Source organism: Elaeis guineensis, chromosome 5, assembly GCF_000442705.2.
Source record: "Elaeis guineensis isolate ETL-2024a chromosome 5, EG11, whole genome shotgun sequence".
Lineage (NCBI taxonomy): Eukaryota > Viridiplantae > Streptophyta > Magnoliopsida > Arecales > Arecaceae > Elaeis > Elaeis guineensis.
In genome coordinates this window covers 47186542-47204184 of record NC_025997.2, presented here as the reverse complement: position 1 = coordinate 47204184, position 17643 = coordinate 47186542, and the positions used below count along the sequence as shown (strand labels likewise).

At 37.2% G+C, this 17643-nt stretch overlaps 1 protein-coding gene across 1 annotated transcript; it reads left to right on the top strand.

Moving 5' to 3' along the window:
• The first annotated feature begins 1629 nt into the window (after nucleotides 1-1629).
• LOC105035350 (BAG family molecular chaperone regulator 1) lies at nucleotides 1630-14239 on the top strand. Its single transcript, XM_010910898.4, has 4 exons — nucleotides 1630-1904; nucleotides 2429-2685; nucleotides 12792-12938; nucleotides 13955-14239. Exons 1-4 carry the CDS (start codon nucleotides 1691-1693, stop codon nucleotides 14090-14092), a joined length of 756 nt encoding a protein of 251 aa, XP_010909200.1. The 5' UTR covers nucleotides 1630-1690; the 3' UTR covers nucleotides 14093-14239.
• The last annotated feature ends 3404 nt before the right edge of the window (nucleotides 14240-17643 follow it).

Genomic DNA, 17643 nt, shown 5'->3' with positions numbered 1-17643 from the left:
GAAGAAGAGAATAAGGGATTCTGGTGCTACTTTATCAGTTGATCGGATGGTTGATCGTATTTTAATTTTGATGAAATTTTAATATATTGTTCCCGACATCGAGAGCTACAAATTGAATAATTTTGATTTTTAATTTTTTTTATTAATTATTTTAAGTATCCATATGTTTGATAAGATTTATTCTCTATCTCTAGTTATTGTTGAAATCTATTTTATTAATGATGATAGTTTTTATTGTGAAATTTAAGATTTAATCTTGATGATATATTTGTACAGCTCTAATTGATGCAGAGAAGATCTATAGTAATTTTGTTATTTTAAATAAAAAATCATGCAAAATACACACAAGAAGAATATTCATTATGGGCCTCATCATATGGCTGGAGAGACGGCAAGATAAGGCCTTAAGTCCAGCTGTTCTGAACCCAGTTTACTTCTCTATTTACGTGTGTATATCCCTATGGATGTATACAAACGCCTCTACAATTCTATAACTAAGGTGTTGCAAATGTGGGGCTAGATATAGAACATGCTCGTGTTCCAGGACCACCGAACCGACCTACTCCCTTAGTCCATGTTCTAGTTCAAGATAAAATACAAAGGGGTGGAGCTCAGCTAATTTATCTCGACCAAGCCCATTTGAGAAGTATCCAGAGTTGAATGTCCTGTTATGTTCATGCCTACCCCCAAAGAGCGTCATAAAGCATCAAAGCAGCCCAAGGAATAATGAATACCAAAATGTGCCCTCGAAGACTGGATTTGGCCAGCAGTTGGTAGGACCCAGGTCCAACCATTGGGTACAGCCATTCCAGGCAAGGAATCCACCGCTTGTAACTTGTTCTCCCTACGGTGTCCTTGTGATCAATCACCCAGTGGGTGCTTCCTGATCCAACCCTTGGCACGTTTAGCTATCGCCGCATCACACGGCCACAAATGTGCCTCCAAAGTAAGCAGAAACCGGTGATCCTTGAGGAGAGACTCGTGGCACTTGGAGACGGGTGCAGTTGGATAGCGCCAGCGGAAGATGATCTCATCGCCATTTTGATGCTCCAAACGTAATCAGACGGTTATAAAGCGAAAGTATTATCATAATTTGGGCCAGCTGCCTGATGTGATACCAGAAGTTGACGTAGTTTCATATCAGCCCGTCTTTTGAAGCGCATTGGTTCGATTTTATGCTTTTTATGTGCTGTACAGGCATTATTAAGATACAAACCTATTATTAATGGAAAAATCCTCACAAAATAAATCCTTGAAGGAGACCCAACTGTACACCCTCTCAACAACATATGAGTCCTACAAAGGCGTGTTCGCTTTGGAGGTAAAAAAGCGGTGGACATCAGGGCCATAATATAAACAAGAGGGTCCTGAGCAGGGTGCCGGCGAATAGGAGAGCACCACGTGGAGATCAAGTGGGTCGAAACCGCAGCAAATCATTTTTTGGGTCTCGCTGGCTGTCGGTACCCCGGGCTAAGCTGTGAGGCGAGGACCGTGAGGACCGCCACGTGTCGAGATATCGTTGGCCCCGTTCCTAATTAGGCCCACCAGATCCCGCGCCTTCTGAACTCCGCCCGTATAAGACCATCCGATCGCTTCTAAAACCGTTGGCAGAAAAGAAACCACCGGCTGTTTCTTTTTTGTGAGAGAGAGAGAGAGAAAAGAGAGAGAGTTGGGGGGTTTCCGGCGGCCGATGATGTGGAGAACGGTGTCGGACGGGGGATCATCGGCGGCCCAGGGGGAGGAGGCGGAGGGTGGTGAGATGGAGTGGGAGATGAGGCCCGGGGGGATGCTGGTCCAGAAGCGGCAGGCGGATCTCGGGGCGGCGGCGGCGCCGGTCGTGCGAGTGCGGATCTCGCACGGCGCCGTCAGGTACGAGGTCTCCGTCAGCTGCCTCGCCACGTTCGGTAAGAACCCCACAGTTCTCGCCGACGTACGGCTCAACCCTGGGAAATAAATTACCGGATTTCTTGGCAGGGCTGCTGGTTCCCAGCTTCTTGAGAATTATTTTTCCTCTTTGGAGAAATTTTCCCCCCTTTGTTTCCTTTAAATCCATTTTCTTATACTCGGTAAATGGACAAATCTCGAAATTTAATATGTAAATGCCACACAGCTGGACTGCGAGTGTCGTGCCTAGCGTCACATTTATTTTAGCAATAAATATATAATGAGGTAAATTTGACCGTATATTTACTTTTATTACCAAAATGCCCTTCCCGACACTAACATTCGCTGGATATTTATTAGTTATTATAACCCCCTCGCTGGAATTTAGTAGATCTTTTGAAAATTCGTACCCTCCACCGACAACGGTTGACCGTGACGCCAACGGTTAATTTGGGCGTTTGATTTAACGTGATCCGATCACCGTCCGGTCGATGACCGGAATGCTTGGGTCCTGGTGTTTGATGTGGTGTGGTTTGGACTGCAGGGGAGTTGAAGAAGCTTCTGACGGCGGAGACGGGGTTGCAGCCGGGGGAGCAGAGGCTGATGTACAGAGGGAAGGAGAGAGGAGACGGCGAGTTTTTGGATCTTTGCGGAGTGAAAGACCGGTCTAAGGTGGTGCTGATCCAGGACCCGACGAGCCTTGAGAGGAGACGCGTGGAGATGTGGAGGAATGCAAGGATCCAGAGCGTCCACCAGGCCATCTCTGATGTTTCTCTCGAGGTCGACAAGTTGGCCGACCAGGTGCGGCAATCTCAACTTTGTGATCCCTTGACATGTTTTAAGTTTACAAGTAATATGAATTGATGCGTACGTTATGCTTCTTTATTTATTTAGTTCACTTGATTCTGTGATCTCGATGAGAGTAGTCTATTAAATATTGACCCTCTGTTTAGTTGTGGGAAAAATGAGACTTAAATTGAATGTGTAAGAATGGAGTAAACAAACCTTAACCTACTTTAACCGAGGTTTGAGTTATTCCAGCTTCATCTTGATTTATCCAATTTAAACAACAAAAATAGAGGTCTCAATGGTGTTTGATTTTGATTTTGCCTCTGGAAAAATGTGGCTTGAAGTTAGACAGCAAACTTGCAAATGGTATTCTGTATTGATAACAACCGAACAGGGCTTAAATGTTAGGAGGTAAGCATTCAAAGTTGCTTGTAGGTGGAAATTAAGCACAAATGCACATGGTTTGTTAAAGAGCAAGGAACCTTTGACTTAGGAGGAGGGCCACCACATTGTTAACTACAAATTTTCAGCCACAGTGGGCATATGTGTTATATAAAGATAGACATAGTGTATTGTCTAATGTGTTAGGTGATTTTAATTAACAATTTTGACATGACTGATTAACCAACTCGAGATTGAAGGAAAATGGGGAGGAATTTGTGTGTTTAAAGAAGCATAAAAGTTGCATTGATAAGTGATAAACTTAGGAAGTATTCGCATGTGAAGGATGATATTTTTATCCCTGGTGGGAAATATGTGGAAGTTACAGGCGAGGTAAGGCTTTTCTTAATTATTTTAATATTGATATTGATATCGCATGGTAACAATTTGCCTATCATGGAAGAAATTTCAAATGGATTCAAATCTGGGGTAATTTTTGGGAAATCAGGATAAGAAAGGCAAGCTACAACAAATTCAAAAGTCTTCAATAGGCAAAATGTGCAGGCCAATCTCCTAGAATCAAATTCATTATGTCTCTCCCCATCATCCTCCTCCACTGGCTTTTTATGTCCATTTCCTTGATTCCAAGAGGCTCTCTCACTTTCCATTCAAAAACTCGAGAGCTATCATCACCTCTTCTCCCTCTCTCCAATTGATGTCTCTCCTTATAATAGGACTCCACTGTACTTCTCACATCCTTTCCATCATTTAATGCAGGCACGAACATCCATGTCCTCATGTGCTCTCCAAGGACCAACCATGAATGAGAACAGAGAGAGGGGGGGGGGAGTTTTCATGGAATCCTAGAGAGGAGCTTGTCCTCTTATTCCTTTCTACAATCCCTCATCAAATCTATCTTTTCCTCCCTTTTTTTTTTCCAATACCACCATGTGTGACCTCAACTACTATACATCTATGACCCCAATGCCCCAAATCCTCGAGATCTCTGCTCTTCTCATCGTCATCCAGAATCTTGGTCACCCGTTTAAGGTCGATCTCATAGAGGTCCTAGCCATTTACAGTGCCCTTGCCACCATAGGGAGATGATTGAAATCAGGCCGAGGTTGAGATGAAAGAGCTGAGGTCGAAGTGGAAGTCGAGTCGAGGTAAGAAACCTAAGGCTGAACTTTCCAAGATAGAACTCCTAAAGGCTAAGCTCTTGAAGGTCAAGGTTCTAAGGCTGATCTAAGAAGATCGAGGAAAAAGGTTGATTTGATTGGGCCAAGGTGAAAAGACTGAGGTAAAGGCAGGTCAAAACTAGGCCAATCAGAGCAAGGTAACATTCTACACCACACTAATCTTCTATTACATTCTCTTTACTATTGTTGTTCCAAAGTCCGATTTGACTTAAGTATTGGAAGGCCTGACCATAGCCAATCCGACGAGCTTTATCCTTTTTTGTGCATAGATCAACATCTCTCATTGGATTGGATAGCACCCTCTAAGCCACTATAGTTGGAGCCAGATTTTGGCAGCAATAGATATAATTAATTTATCGGGATGTACTAATGAATCATAATGCTAAAGATTCATCAAACTAATCGTATGAAGATCAAGAGCTTTATAATATAGGTCAAAACAATTGAGTAATGACCAAGACAATAATTTGCTTGTGGGGGTAGTACAAGGTTAAAAATAAGGGGCTTAGACTTTTTAGAATAATAGTCCAAGTTCAATCTATAAGTTGATGAGTTTGAAGATCATCATATCCCAATCCTTTATCCACTGCCTTTAGTGGAGGAAAACTAAGGTGGAGCGCATCGCTTCACCGAATTGGTCCATGTAGCGACATCATGGCATGATGGGATGCCCCTTATTTTTTGACTAATAGCGGCCTCAGTTATGGAATCGTCATCAAAGGACATGAAGGGCATGCCCTTCTCGATCTTTTCAAAATGAGAAAATGTCGCTTTTGCCCCATCTTTGAAAGAAGAAAAGAGGCTGAAAGAGAGAGAGAGCTTTTCGTCTTCCTCCATCTTCTCTCCCTTTCGACATGAGCATTTGCTCTCCCCTCTAGCGACCAGCATTTTCTCTCCCCTTCATCTTCATTTTCTTCCATTCGAGGATCGAAGCATCTCGGCGGTTGGTGGTGGTTGGTGGTGAGCCCTCAGTGGAGACTCTTCTCTCAAGCGACTGTTTGCGGTGAGAGGTTGCCAGCAGTTTTTTCTCATTTTTCAAAGGGCGAGCGAGCGGTTGCCGACGGTTTTCCCTCATTTTTCCTAGGGCAAGCGAGTGGTTGCTGGCGATTCTCCTCTAGTTTTAAACTTGTCTAGGTATTCTCTTGCCCAATTTCTATAACCCCTTCCCTCTTTACATGGTTGCATTGAGTTTTCTTGGTCCTAACTCAAAGAGAACTATTTAGTGTAGGAGCTCGCATTTATTGTAGAATCTCTATTTATTCACAAATGGCCCCTAAAAAGTATTTGTTTAAAAAGGCATCGAGGACAAGGCAACGACGAAGGTCAGATGAACGAAGGGAGCATAGCTATTATTGCCTACAGGGGAGAGGATGCCCCTATTTCAACCTTCGAAAGAGAAAAAGATAAACAAACATTATTTTCCTATAAAATTTAGAAATAGTGATATTGGTTGACTCCTTGTAAGGTTTTAGGCCCTTTAGTAAGGGTTTTTTACTCTCTATAACGTTCTATATCTTCCTGTAAGATTTCAAGATTTGTTCACTTTTAGGTCTTCCATTAACCAACTATAACCTCCTTCAATTATTTAAAGAAAGGAATATCATATTTGTCTAACAGGATGTCATAAACTTACAATAGAAAATCATATTTCTTTAAAAGGAAGTCATCGAAGGCTATAAGTTGTCATACCAAGTAACAAGATGTCATATCATTATCTGGGATGTCATAGGACTCAATAGAAAATCATATAAGACATCAAGAAATACTAACAGTCTTCTTTTTTTGTTCCATGACATTTTGAACAATATATGTGAATTCTTGTTTTACCACATAAATTTTTTATATGTATATATCGCTTCATGTAACTTAATATGAATTGGTGTTGACTTCTCTGACTTTTTGTTGCTTGCATGAATAATATATGCCTTTCTAAAAATGAAACATTAAGCTCACATGGAAAAGTATTCCAATTCTTTGTGCACTCTAACAACCCAATGTTATGACTTCTTATTTATTTGTAATGACATTGTATTTTCTAAATATGACCCTGTTTTGTATCATATCATTAACATGATTTTTTGTTGCATGGGATGACATCCTTTGTTCTTTTATAACTTCTAGTTAAATATGATTTTCTGTGTTTTTATATGATATCTTATTGGTTATTATGACTTTCTGTTATTCATTTTATGATATCTAATTGCTTTTTATGATATGCTATTGATTATTATCACTTCTTGTTATTCTCTATGATATCCTGTTGGTTATTATGACGTCCTATTATTTTTTATGACATTCTATTGATTGTTATGATGTCCTGTTATTATCTATGACGTCCTATTATTTTGTATGATATGTTGATTAGTATGACTTGTTATTGAAGAAATCGAGAAAGCCAAGGAAGTTCTAGGTTAGGAAAGGCAGGATCCCTTAAATTTTCAAGAACATATGCAAGCCAGCAGTATACATAGAGAATGTTGGAAAAATATAGTTTTCTCCTACTCGCATATATCTCTTCCTGAAGATCCCATTTAGCACCTTCATTGACATGGAGCCCATTATAGTCGATGGGATACTCTCTGATATTATAAAATGTTATGTTGGAGGTAATGAATTTATTTTTGCTGGAAAAAAATAAGATCCAATGTCGAGGAAGCGACATTTATTATGGGTCTATCATGTCACGGGATAAAGATCTCAGTCATTAAGAAGAAAGAGGAGGCTATTCAAGAGATTTGGAGCGAGCTTGGATCTGCAGGAGTTAGAGAGATTAATTGGTCAGCTAAAATTCTCGAGGAGAAATGAGGACATTGAGGACATTTTTAGACTTTGGATAGCCTATATGCTTACCATATTTTTGGCTCCAAAGTTAAACCAAACATGCCCAGGATGTATGATCTTCTTTTTGGATGACCTATTGTAATTGGGAGTTTTTGCATCGGTTGTTGCCATCAAGAACTTAACTCTTGAGGTGCTCCCAAAGATTGCTGAATGCTTGAGGTCCGAGGAGCCATACCAAGCAAAGAGGTCAGACAAGGGTAGGAGACAACCCATCCTTTTTGGCTATTTGGTAGTTCTCTTGGTAATGATAATTCATAATCATAATTCATCCTATTTAATATTTTTTATTCTTTTAGGGTCTGATTTGAGAAAAAGCTCATGTGTAGGTATGGTTTCTCGATCACACCAACATCAGAGCCCTAGCTAATCCTAGAAAATTATCCAAATTGTTGAGATGACATGACTGTCATAAGAGGATCCATGACAAGAAGTTTGACAAGATTCAACCTCATGAGGTAAATTGATAGCCATGATATTATAGAAAGTCATATGAGTTTAGTAGGATGTCATATTTTGGTACAGAATGCATTGTATCTTACAGCATGTCATATTATCTTTTAAGAAGATATAAGATGTTATAGGAAGTCATTTGTGTTTCATAGGATGTCATTTCTTTTTGTAGGAAAATGATTGGTTTCAACAGGATATCATATTATTTTATAGGAACATATCATTGTCAAAGAATGTCATTTTTTCAATAGGATGTTGTATACTCTTACAAGATGTCATATCTTCTTTTGTTTACTCATCATGATATCATATCTTTCAGTAGGATGTCAGTGTCTTATGAGATGTCATATATGGTCAGCTATTGATTTTTTCTTTTTTATTATCAGGTTGAGGATGTTATATGATCCACCTCACAAGAGCAGTGGCTTCTCAGTCCGGATGAAGCATAGCCGGACTTGCATAAGAGGAAGTATTATACAATGTGTGCACAGCTACAGACTGAAAATAAAGAGCTTAGGAAAAATCTCCAAGTTCAAGAGAAGTTGTTGAGATCCTTTCTCGGAGAGGGGAGCAAGAGAAAAAACTCAAAAGAGAGAGAGTTAGGGAGCAAGAGGAAGAGGAAGAGGAAGAGGTGGGAGACAAGGCAAAGTCATTACATATTCACTTTAGAAGAGGATGAAAAAAGAATACCAGCTGCATAAGGTCTTATATTTGACAGAAGATCTAAATTTTGAGACCAACTAACCTACAAAAAAGATTAAGACTGTCCCCACACCCAAAGAAAAGGAGCTTATTGACATATCAACTCTGCCAAACAAATAGCCAAAACAAGATGAGGTAGGCATTATATTTCTGTTTGATTTATTATGAGATCTTTATGCTCGATTAAATTTTTTACATAGGTCTTTTAAATCGACTTTTTAATGTAGGGATTCATCCAATATTTTTGGGATTATCAAGGCAAAGGTCTGTTGTCTGAGGAAGATGATTCTGTCATCAATATTTTCTTGAAAGAAATAATTAATTCATAAGTATTTTGTGACATCCTGTATAATTTATGAATTAGAGAAGATATTAAATTATACAAGATGTCTATAACCCTACAGGATGTCACAAATACTTACGAATTAATTCTTTCTTTCAAGAAAATGTTGATGACAAAATCTTCCTCAGACAACAGGTCTTTGTCTTGGTAATCCTGAAAATATTGGATGAATCCTTGTATTAAAAAGTCAGTTTAAAAGATCTATGTAAAAAATTTAATCGAGCCTAAAGATCTTATAATAAATCAAACAAGAATGTAATGCCTACCTCATCTTTTTTTGGTTGTTTGTTTGGTAGAGTTGATATGTCGGTAAGCTCCTTTTCTTTGGGTGTGGGACTATTTTGGTTTTCTTTTTAGGCTGGCCAGTCCCAGAACTTGAATCTTCTGTCAGATATGAGATCTTACATAGTTGATGTTCTTTTTGCACCCTCTTTTTGAGTGAATATGTCAAGAACTTAGGCTTGTCCTCCACCTTTTCCACCTCTTCCTCTTCCTCAACTCTCTTTTCCTTGAATTTTTTTTTCATTTTCTCTCCTCTCCAAGCAAGGATCTTAACAACTTCTCTCGAACTTGGAGCTTTTTCCTAAACTCATTTTAAATCTATAGCTGTGCACACAATGTACAGTGCTTGCTCTTGGGCAAATCCAACTTTGCTTCATTTAGGCTGAGAAGCCATTGCTCCTGTGGGGTGGGTTGTATAGCATCCACAACTTGGCAACAAAGAAAGAAAAGAGAAAATTAGTAACTTGCCATATATGACATTCTATAAGACACTGACATTCTATTGAAAGATATAATATCATAATATGAGTAAACAAAAGAAGATATGATATGCTGTGAGAGTATACGACATCTTGTTGAAAAAATGATATTCTATGACAAATGTTCCTATAAAATGATATGATATTCTGTTAAAATCAATTCTTTTCCTGTAAAAAGATATGATATCCTGTGAAAGATAAATAACTTCCTATAACATCTTATGACCTCCTAAAAGATGATATGATATTCTTTAAGATGCAATATGTTCTGTTCCAAAATATGATATTCTATTAATCTCATATAACTTCCTATAATATGATGGCTGTAACTTTATCTTGTGGGGCTGGATTTTGTCAAACTTCTTGTCGTGGGTCCTTTTATTGGTAGTCATGCCATCTTAATAATTTGGATAATTTTCTAGGATTAGCTAGGGCTCTGATGTTGATGTGCTCGAGGAACCATGACTGCACATGGGCAATTTTTCAAATCACACTATAGAAAGAATAAAAAAATGTTAAATAGGATGAATTATGATCGTGAATTGTCATTACAAGAGGGTTACTGAATAACCAAAGGAGGTGGGCTGCCTTCTACCCCTATCTGGCTTCTTTGTTTGGCGTGCCTCTTCAAACCTCAAGTAGTCACCAATCTCTTGGAGCACCTCAACAGTCAAGTTTTTGATCGCAACCGTTCACGAAAAAGCTTTTAATTGTGACAAGTCATCCAAGAAAGGGATAAGATATCTCGGGCATGTCTGGTTTGACTTTGGAGTCAAAAATATGGAAGCATATAGGTTATCCAAAGCCTGACAGTATTCTCAATGTCTTTTCTCTTCGAGCTAACCAATTTATCTCTCTAACATTTTATGCTGCGGATCCAAGCTAGCCCCAAATGTCTTAAAAAGCCTCTCCTTTTTCTTGGTGGCTGAGATCTTCATCTCATGACATAGAAGATCCCCAATAAGTGTCACTTCCTCGGCATTGAATCTTATTCTTTTTCTAGCAAAAATAAATTCATCACCTCTAGTATAACATTTTATAATATCAGAGAGGAGTACCTCATCAACTATAAATCTATATCAATGAAGATGCCAAATGGGGTCTTGAGGATTAGATCTATGTGAGAAGGAGAAAACTACATTTTTCGGACATTCTCTATGTAAACTGTTGGCTTGCATAAGTTCTTGAAAATTTGAGGGGCTCATTCTTTCTTAACTCAGGGCTTACTTGGCTTTCTCAGTTTTTTCACTATAACAAACAAGTGAATGGTTAATAGGAGGAAGTCATACTAATCGACAGGATGTCAAGTAATAAGATGCCATAGATAATAATAGGACACCATGACAATCAACAGGATGTCACAATAATGAACAGAATATTATAAAGAATAACAAGAAATGATAATAATCAATAAGATGTTATAAAAAGTAATTGGATGTTATAACGAATAACAGGAAGTCATACTAACTAATAAGATGTCATATAAAGATGCAGAAAGTCATATTCAACAACTAGAAGTTATAATAGACCAAAAAATGTCATACCATGCAACAAAAAGTTATGTTAATGGTGTGATACAAAGCAACAGGATGTCATATTTAGAAAATAGGATGTCATTACAAATAAACAGGAAGTTATAACATTGGGTTGTTAGGCTGCACGAAGAATTGGTATGCTTTTCCATGTGATCATAATGTTTCATTCTCCAGGAAGTCATATAATATTCATGCAAGCAACATTAAGTCATTTGTGTCAACACCAATTTATATTAGGTCAAATGAAGTGAGATATACCTACAAGGAATTCATGTGATAAAACAAAAAATCATATTTATTGTTTAGGATGTTATAGAACAAAGAAAAAAAGGCTATTATTACTTTCTGATGTCCTATATGACTTTATGTTGAATCCTATGACATTATAGATAATGGTATGACATCTTGTTCCTTAGTATGATAATTTGTTGCCTCCTACGACTTTCTGTTCAAGAAATATGATTTTTTATTGTAATCTGATGACATCTTATTGAACAAATATGACATCTATTTCTTTAAATAATTGAAGGAGGTTATAGTTAGTTAATAGAAGACCTAAAAGTGAACAAATCTTGAAATAAAAGTGAACAAATCTTGAAATTTTATAGGAAGTCATAGAACGTCACAGGAAGTAAAAAAACCTTTATCAGAGGGCCTAAAACCTTACAAGGGGTCATCATATATCATTGTTTCATAATTTTATAGGAAAATAATATTCGTTTACCTTCTTCTCTTTCTTCCATTTTCTTTGTTTCTCCTCTTTCGAGGGTTGAAGTAGGGGCATCCTCTCCCCTATAGACAATAATAGTTGTGCTCCCTTCGTTCTTCTGGCTTTTGTCGTTGTCTTGTCCTCGTCGCCTTTTAAACAAGTACTTTTTAGGGACCATTTGTGAACAAATGGGAATTCTGTAAATGCGAGCTCCTGCAACAAATGGTTCTCTTTGAGTTAGGGTCAAGAAAACTCAATACAACCATGGAAAGGGGGAAGGGGATATAGGAAATGGGGCAAGAGGATACCTAGACAAGTTTTAGAACTGGAGGAGAACCGTTAGCAACCGCTTGCTCGCCTTAAGAAAAATGAGGGGAAAATGTTGGCAACTGCTCGTCCTATGAAAAATGAGGGGAAACCAACTGCTCATTGCGAACAGTCACTCGAGAGGGGAATCTTCATCAGGGGCTTGTCGCCAACCGCTGCTAACTGTTGAGATGCTCCAGTCATCGGAAGGAAGAAAATGAAGACGAAGGGGAGAGCAAATGTTGATCATCGAAGGGAAGCAAATGCCCGCACCAGGAGGGAGAGAAGATGGAGGAAGACGAAAAGCTTTTTCTCTCTTCCTACTTCTTTTCTTCTTTTAGGGATGGGGGCAAAAGTGACATTTTCTCATTTTGAAAAAACCAGAATGGGCACGCCCTTCATGTTCTCTGATGATGGTTTCGTAACCGAGGCCATTGTCAATTGAAAAGTAGGGGCCATCCAGTCGTGCCATGATGGTGCTGCATAGCCCAATCCGGTGAAACAGTATGCTCCACCTCAGCTTTTTTCCACTGACAGTGGTGGACAAAGGATTTTACAATATTCCTAGAGCCCCCACCCTAGAAAAGAAAAGAGGACAAAAGAAAAGAAATGAAAGAATATATAATTAACCAAATGAATCATTTATGGCAATTGTTGCATGGTGACAAATGAAACTCATTTGCAACTAATCAAGTTAAAGTAATGTCATGACTCCTTTGATTGTTTCTGATTTATTTATTAAATCACTATAGCTTTTGATGTCACACAAAACCTCTATGTACCACTGCTGCTAGTAAACTTTAAGATTCAGGTAATAGGTATAATCTCTTATTAGAGTATCATGTATAGTTTCATGTGCTTATCAATTTTCCAAATTTCTTTTGTTTCCAGGTAACTACCATAGAAAAATCCATATCCAATGGGAATAAGGTTGCAGAAGTACAGATCACAACATTGATTGAGTTGCTTATGAGACAAGCAGTCAAACTAGATAGTATCCCTACTGAAGGAGATGCTTCTTCCCAGAAAAATCTACTGGTTTGTTTCTAGTTGTTCCTTTTATTTCTCCATGTATTTTCCTTAAATATGATAGTCTACAATTAATCCATATGGGTGGCTGGTAAAACTAATGAGAGAACATTGGGAGGTGTTTGGTCCTAAAAAACCAAGTACGAATTTCAACTTAGAAACTATAATATACCAAATGCCTTGATTTCGTAAACAATAAACAAAAAGCTAAGAAAGGCAAAGTTTGCAAAAACATATTGATGTTATGCAGAGATTAAGTTATTCAGATATCCACTTGTTTTAATGGGCACATTTATTTCTCAGAATGTTCATGGCAATGGCCTACTTGTCACTTAACAGACCTAACAGCAGATCTAAATACCAAATGCTTGAAGGATAAAAGCTCTGAAGTATCAGATCCTCTTTATTCACATATTAAGTACATGCTGATAAAATTTTACCCACAAATATCATCATCCTATCTGGTGAGAAAATGTGGAAAAAGTAGAAAATATTTTAAAGAGTTTCATTTAGGCCAAGCATGCTAATGAAAAAAATGTCAAGTTGAAAGTAGTGACATTCTCACAGCTAGATGCAGATAGGATCTTGGAAAAGCCTATTTTCAGTTATTCATATCTTCTGTCGATCATTAGGTTGTTACCAGAAAGATATGCAATTTGTGTGGATCTCATAAATTTTTAGTTGTTATCACAATTATTGCATTGGGAATAAACTTGTCTTCTAAAAGTTTTGCTTCCAAAAATGGTCATAATCTATCTTTGAGTTTATAAATCATTAATGAGCTTTGAAAAAAAAAAAGGAGAGAGAGATTGTCCTTCTCTTATTCAATTGAAAAATAAAAATCATATTCTGTGGAAAAAAAGGAAACTAATTTCTAGTACTTATTTATGAATGGTTTTTCTTCTTTTATTACACGCGCATCTGCACATTGATATTTCTATAGCCTAATTGTTCTTCGATGACCTACTTAAACAAAAACTGCATGAAGATTTAAGCATGAGAGACTCTTATTTATTGTTTTGCAGGCTAAGAGGGTGCAAAAGTGTGTTGAAACTTTAGATGTCCTCGAGATCTCAAATGCCAAATTAAAGCCTGTAGTGGTTACAACTATGTGGGAGACATTTGATCCCCCAACAAAGACACCATGGGAATTTTTTGACTGAACATTCTCCCCAGTTTTGCCCTACTCTTCTTTCATTCATTTAATGTACTTTATAATTAGTAGGCCATGAACAAGCAAAGTGTATTTATACCTTCTATCAATCGATCAGCTCAATAAAAGGACTCTATCTGCCAGTCTTGGTTGATCATTCTTATTTTCTAGTAATAATTTTTGTAGCAGCCATGTCAGAAATTATAATTTGCAAAATAACTCTGCCAAGCTTTTCTTGTGGTCATGAAATAAGGATTGGTGCATTAACTATTCAGAAGCTTCCTTCCTGAGTGGTCTGGCCGTGCATGACAAAGCCTAGCTAACTGACCTAGATGGTAGGCCCCGTGATCAAAACTGATGTCAGGTGCAACCTATCTTATCTATCAAATGCAGAGCAGACAACTCATGGTGTTATCTCTAGTGCTTACGGTCCTCATCTTTCATTATGTTGCAGCAATGTTAACAATAAATAAATAAATAAACAAATGCAGCCCTCACCATATTTTTTGTCTGGGCTCTAAATAGTTATATCTTAGATGCATGCTTTATTAGTAGGCTAAAGATTATTTTCTTTCTTTTTTTTTTTTTTGTAATCATGAGTTCGGGTTGCCTTCTCTAATAGAATGTAGGATACTTACGATATTGTGCCACTTCTTCACCGTCTTTGGGCTTCCTCGTAACTCTGTTATTGATAATTGTCACCCATGTGCTGATAACTCTGGCCCCCGGTAAAATCTTTAGGGTGAATGGATTTATGAAAAGAGACACCCATATGCTTGACTATATGATTGTTATGAAGTATGTTAATTGTAGTTGTAAGGGTGTAGCCAGAAGGGTACGTGGAAAAAGCTTAATCAAAATCATGATCCAAGCCTTCTGATGATATTTGATTCAACATTCAGGTCCTCCAACATCATGTGTAACCGGCCTCCAAGTTCAAGTCAATTTGAAGTAATGGTATGAATGCCATCATAGACATGACATCAGTCGATTTCAATGGTATGATCACATGATTCATGTTCAGGAATATAGAATTATGACTGGGATTAGTTTGCATACTTGTTTCGACCTTTTGCTTTCCCTTCTATGTATTTTCATAATTTCATTCAAGTTCTTGAAACCTTATGAACCACCAAAGTAAGGACTTCCATGATACTGCATATATTCATGTACTGCCTAAGCTAATATTATCGGTTAATATAGATTCGCTTTGAGTTGTTCTTAATTTTCTTGTATGGTCTGGAGACTGAAGGTGTGGCAGAAAAAGTTTAATAGGAAGAGAGATGCAACACCTCTTATTATCTTTTCACTTTTTTCCCTAAAACCTCAAAGATATAAATAGGATATTAATTCTATTTAAAAATAAAAATAATTATGTTTGAAGTAATTGTGAACTCTCATATTGTTTTGCAAATTACTATACAAATTACTATATATAAGAGCTTATTTAGATGGTTGGATCTAAAATTTCATGAATTTCATAGATTGGACCAATACAATCATCAAAATCAGATTGAGCTAGATCAATTTACAATATCCAGAGTACTTCTACAATGGGCCGGTTTGAATCCCATAAGAAAAAAAAGACCTATTAACATATATTTTCTTCCTCCATAATTCTTAATTAACATAGATGTATCATACAAGAGACCAATTAATAACAAACTCAAAACATGATCCTTATAATCAATTCTATAACAAATGTACCCTAAAATCTTCAACATCCAAAACCCTAATATAAGATTCTAATTTACTTTTTTTAAACTTCTGTTGGTGCATATTATCCGACCTCATTACCATCTGGACACGTAGTGGAAGATTATTATCTAGGTTAAATATTCTCTCATGATCACATCAGCCTATGACCGATCTATTTTTTCAATACTATCTATTAGTCAGCTTAATTCGGAACTGATGATAAGCAAGACCTTTACTTCGGTTTGTAGCTGATTTGCAATATCTTATTTCGGTTATCATTCGATATGATTATTAATACTAAAGGTATGATAACCAGTTTAGATGGTTACTGGCTTCAGCTATTCCACATCGATTTTTTACGGACATGCCATCAGAGATACAAACCGTTATCCGACAGCTATCATCTAGCTCAGCAATAACTGTCTTTCAGTTATATTTTAGTTCATCACCATATGGACAACCGTTCCATGAATTCTACATAACTGGCCATTCTATTATAACAATCTAACGACCTGATAGATCTCTAACGACATAACAGATCTATAATGATTTAATAGATCTCTAACGACCTAACAAACTTTTTTTAAGGCCTAAGCAAGTTCTCTCTATATAAAGGGGACATAATATTTTTTAGAAGGTAAGTCTGAACTCACAAAGATAAAACTCTTCTAAATTTTTCACTGAAGAAAACTAAAGTCTCTTCACTTCATTCCATTTTCAAAATCATACTTTTTGCATTTTACTTCTTCATTTCTACTATCTGTTCTCAAGATCTTGGCCGACTTAAGTATTGGAGGATCCTAAATTGAAGAGTATCCCACGGTTTTAAGACTTCTTTTGTAGATTTGATCACGATCTATATCGATTTAGTTCAACTTTCAACTCTCCAGCTTGGTTCATTATCGACCTCAATATCTATTTTTTGAAGCCTTGTAGTAATAATTTTTAAGACGTGGGTTCCAAATTTTTGTTCATCATCTCAAGTTATTGTCCAGAATACAGAAATTGTGTGCATGTGAGTGAGCAAGCATGAGAGAGAGAAAGAATAGAGCCATAATTCCAGAGTCTCTGTCCCTAATTAATTCCTTGGCAGACCCTACTTCGATCTCCAACTCCGACAATGTGCTTCACTGCCAATGTGAATCCGACGCCGAGACCTTCTCTTTCCAAATCTTGACCCTAATCTCTATCTAGCACCCTTCACCTCTTCAAGTCCTAGCCTCACCTCCAATCTCCTCGCCTAGGGCAATGGCATGAGATGAGAAGAGAAAAAAGGGAGCTATTTGCAGCGATCTGATATCCAAACTAGTTGTTGCACGGGGGTTGCTGATACTAACTGAAATTTCACCCATAATACTAAATGTATTTCTTTTACTATGTAGGGGTTTATATACAAAGTTGTTTATGTTTGGTGTAAACAAGTAGTGGTATTCAAAATCCACAACTAGGTAAAATTTCAGACGATAATTTTTTTCTTATAAACCCATTAAAAAATCAATAATATTAATACTCATATGTTTAGTACCAGTTAAAACTTCACTTGTAGTCTCTAAAACTTCTAAAATTATTTTTCACACTTAAATCGGAATCATTTTTCTGAACAGATCCTTCTGGTTGCATCTGATTTTCATTTCTGAAAATAAAAATAAGAAGGAATTCCAACCAATGGGCTCATGTGATCAGTCTATTTGAATAGCCAAGTTGCATTTTGATCAATTCATAGGCCACTTAAACCCATAATTATTATTATTTTGGCACTTTGAGCATGATAGGGGCTAACATAGACCTACCAGAGCTGAATTATTTCCAACCCTGCCCAATGAGGAACCGTGGAGGACTCTCCAAACTGTTCAGAAAGCGGAC

Bases quoted from the DNA above. Each gene is read 5' to 3' on its own strand.
- LOC105035350 (XM_010910898.4), top strand. From the start codon at position 1,691: ATGATGTGGAGAACGGTGTCGGACGGGGGATCATCGGCGGCCCAGGGG. The intron at 1,905-2,428 runs GTAAGAACCCCA...TTTGGACTGCAG, and splicing joins CAGCTGCCTCGCCACGTTCG to GGGAGTTGAAGAAGCTTCTG. The intron at 12,939-13,954 runs GTTTGTTTCTAG...ATTGTTTTGCAG, and splicing joins CTTCCCAGAAAAATCTACTG to GCTAAGAGGGTGCAAAAGTG.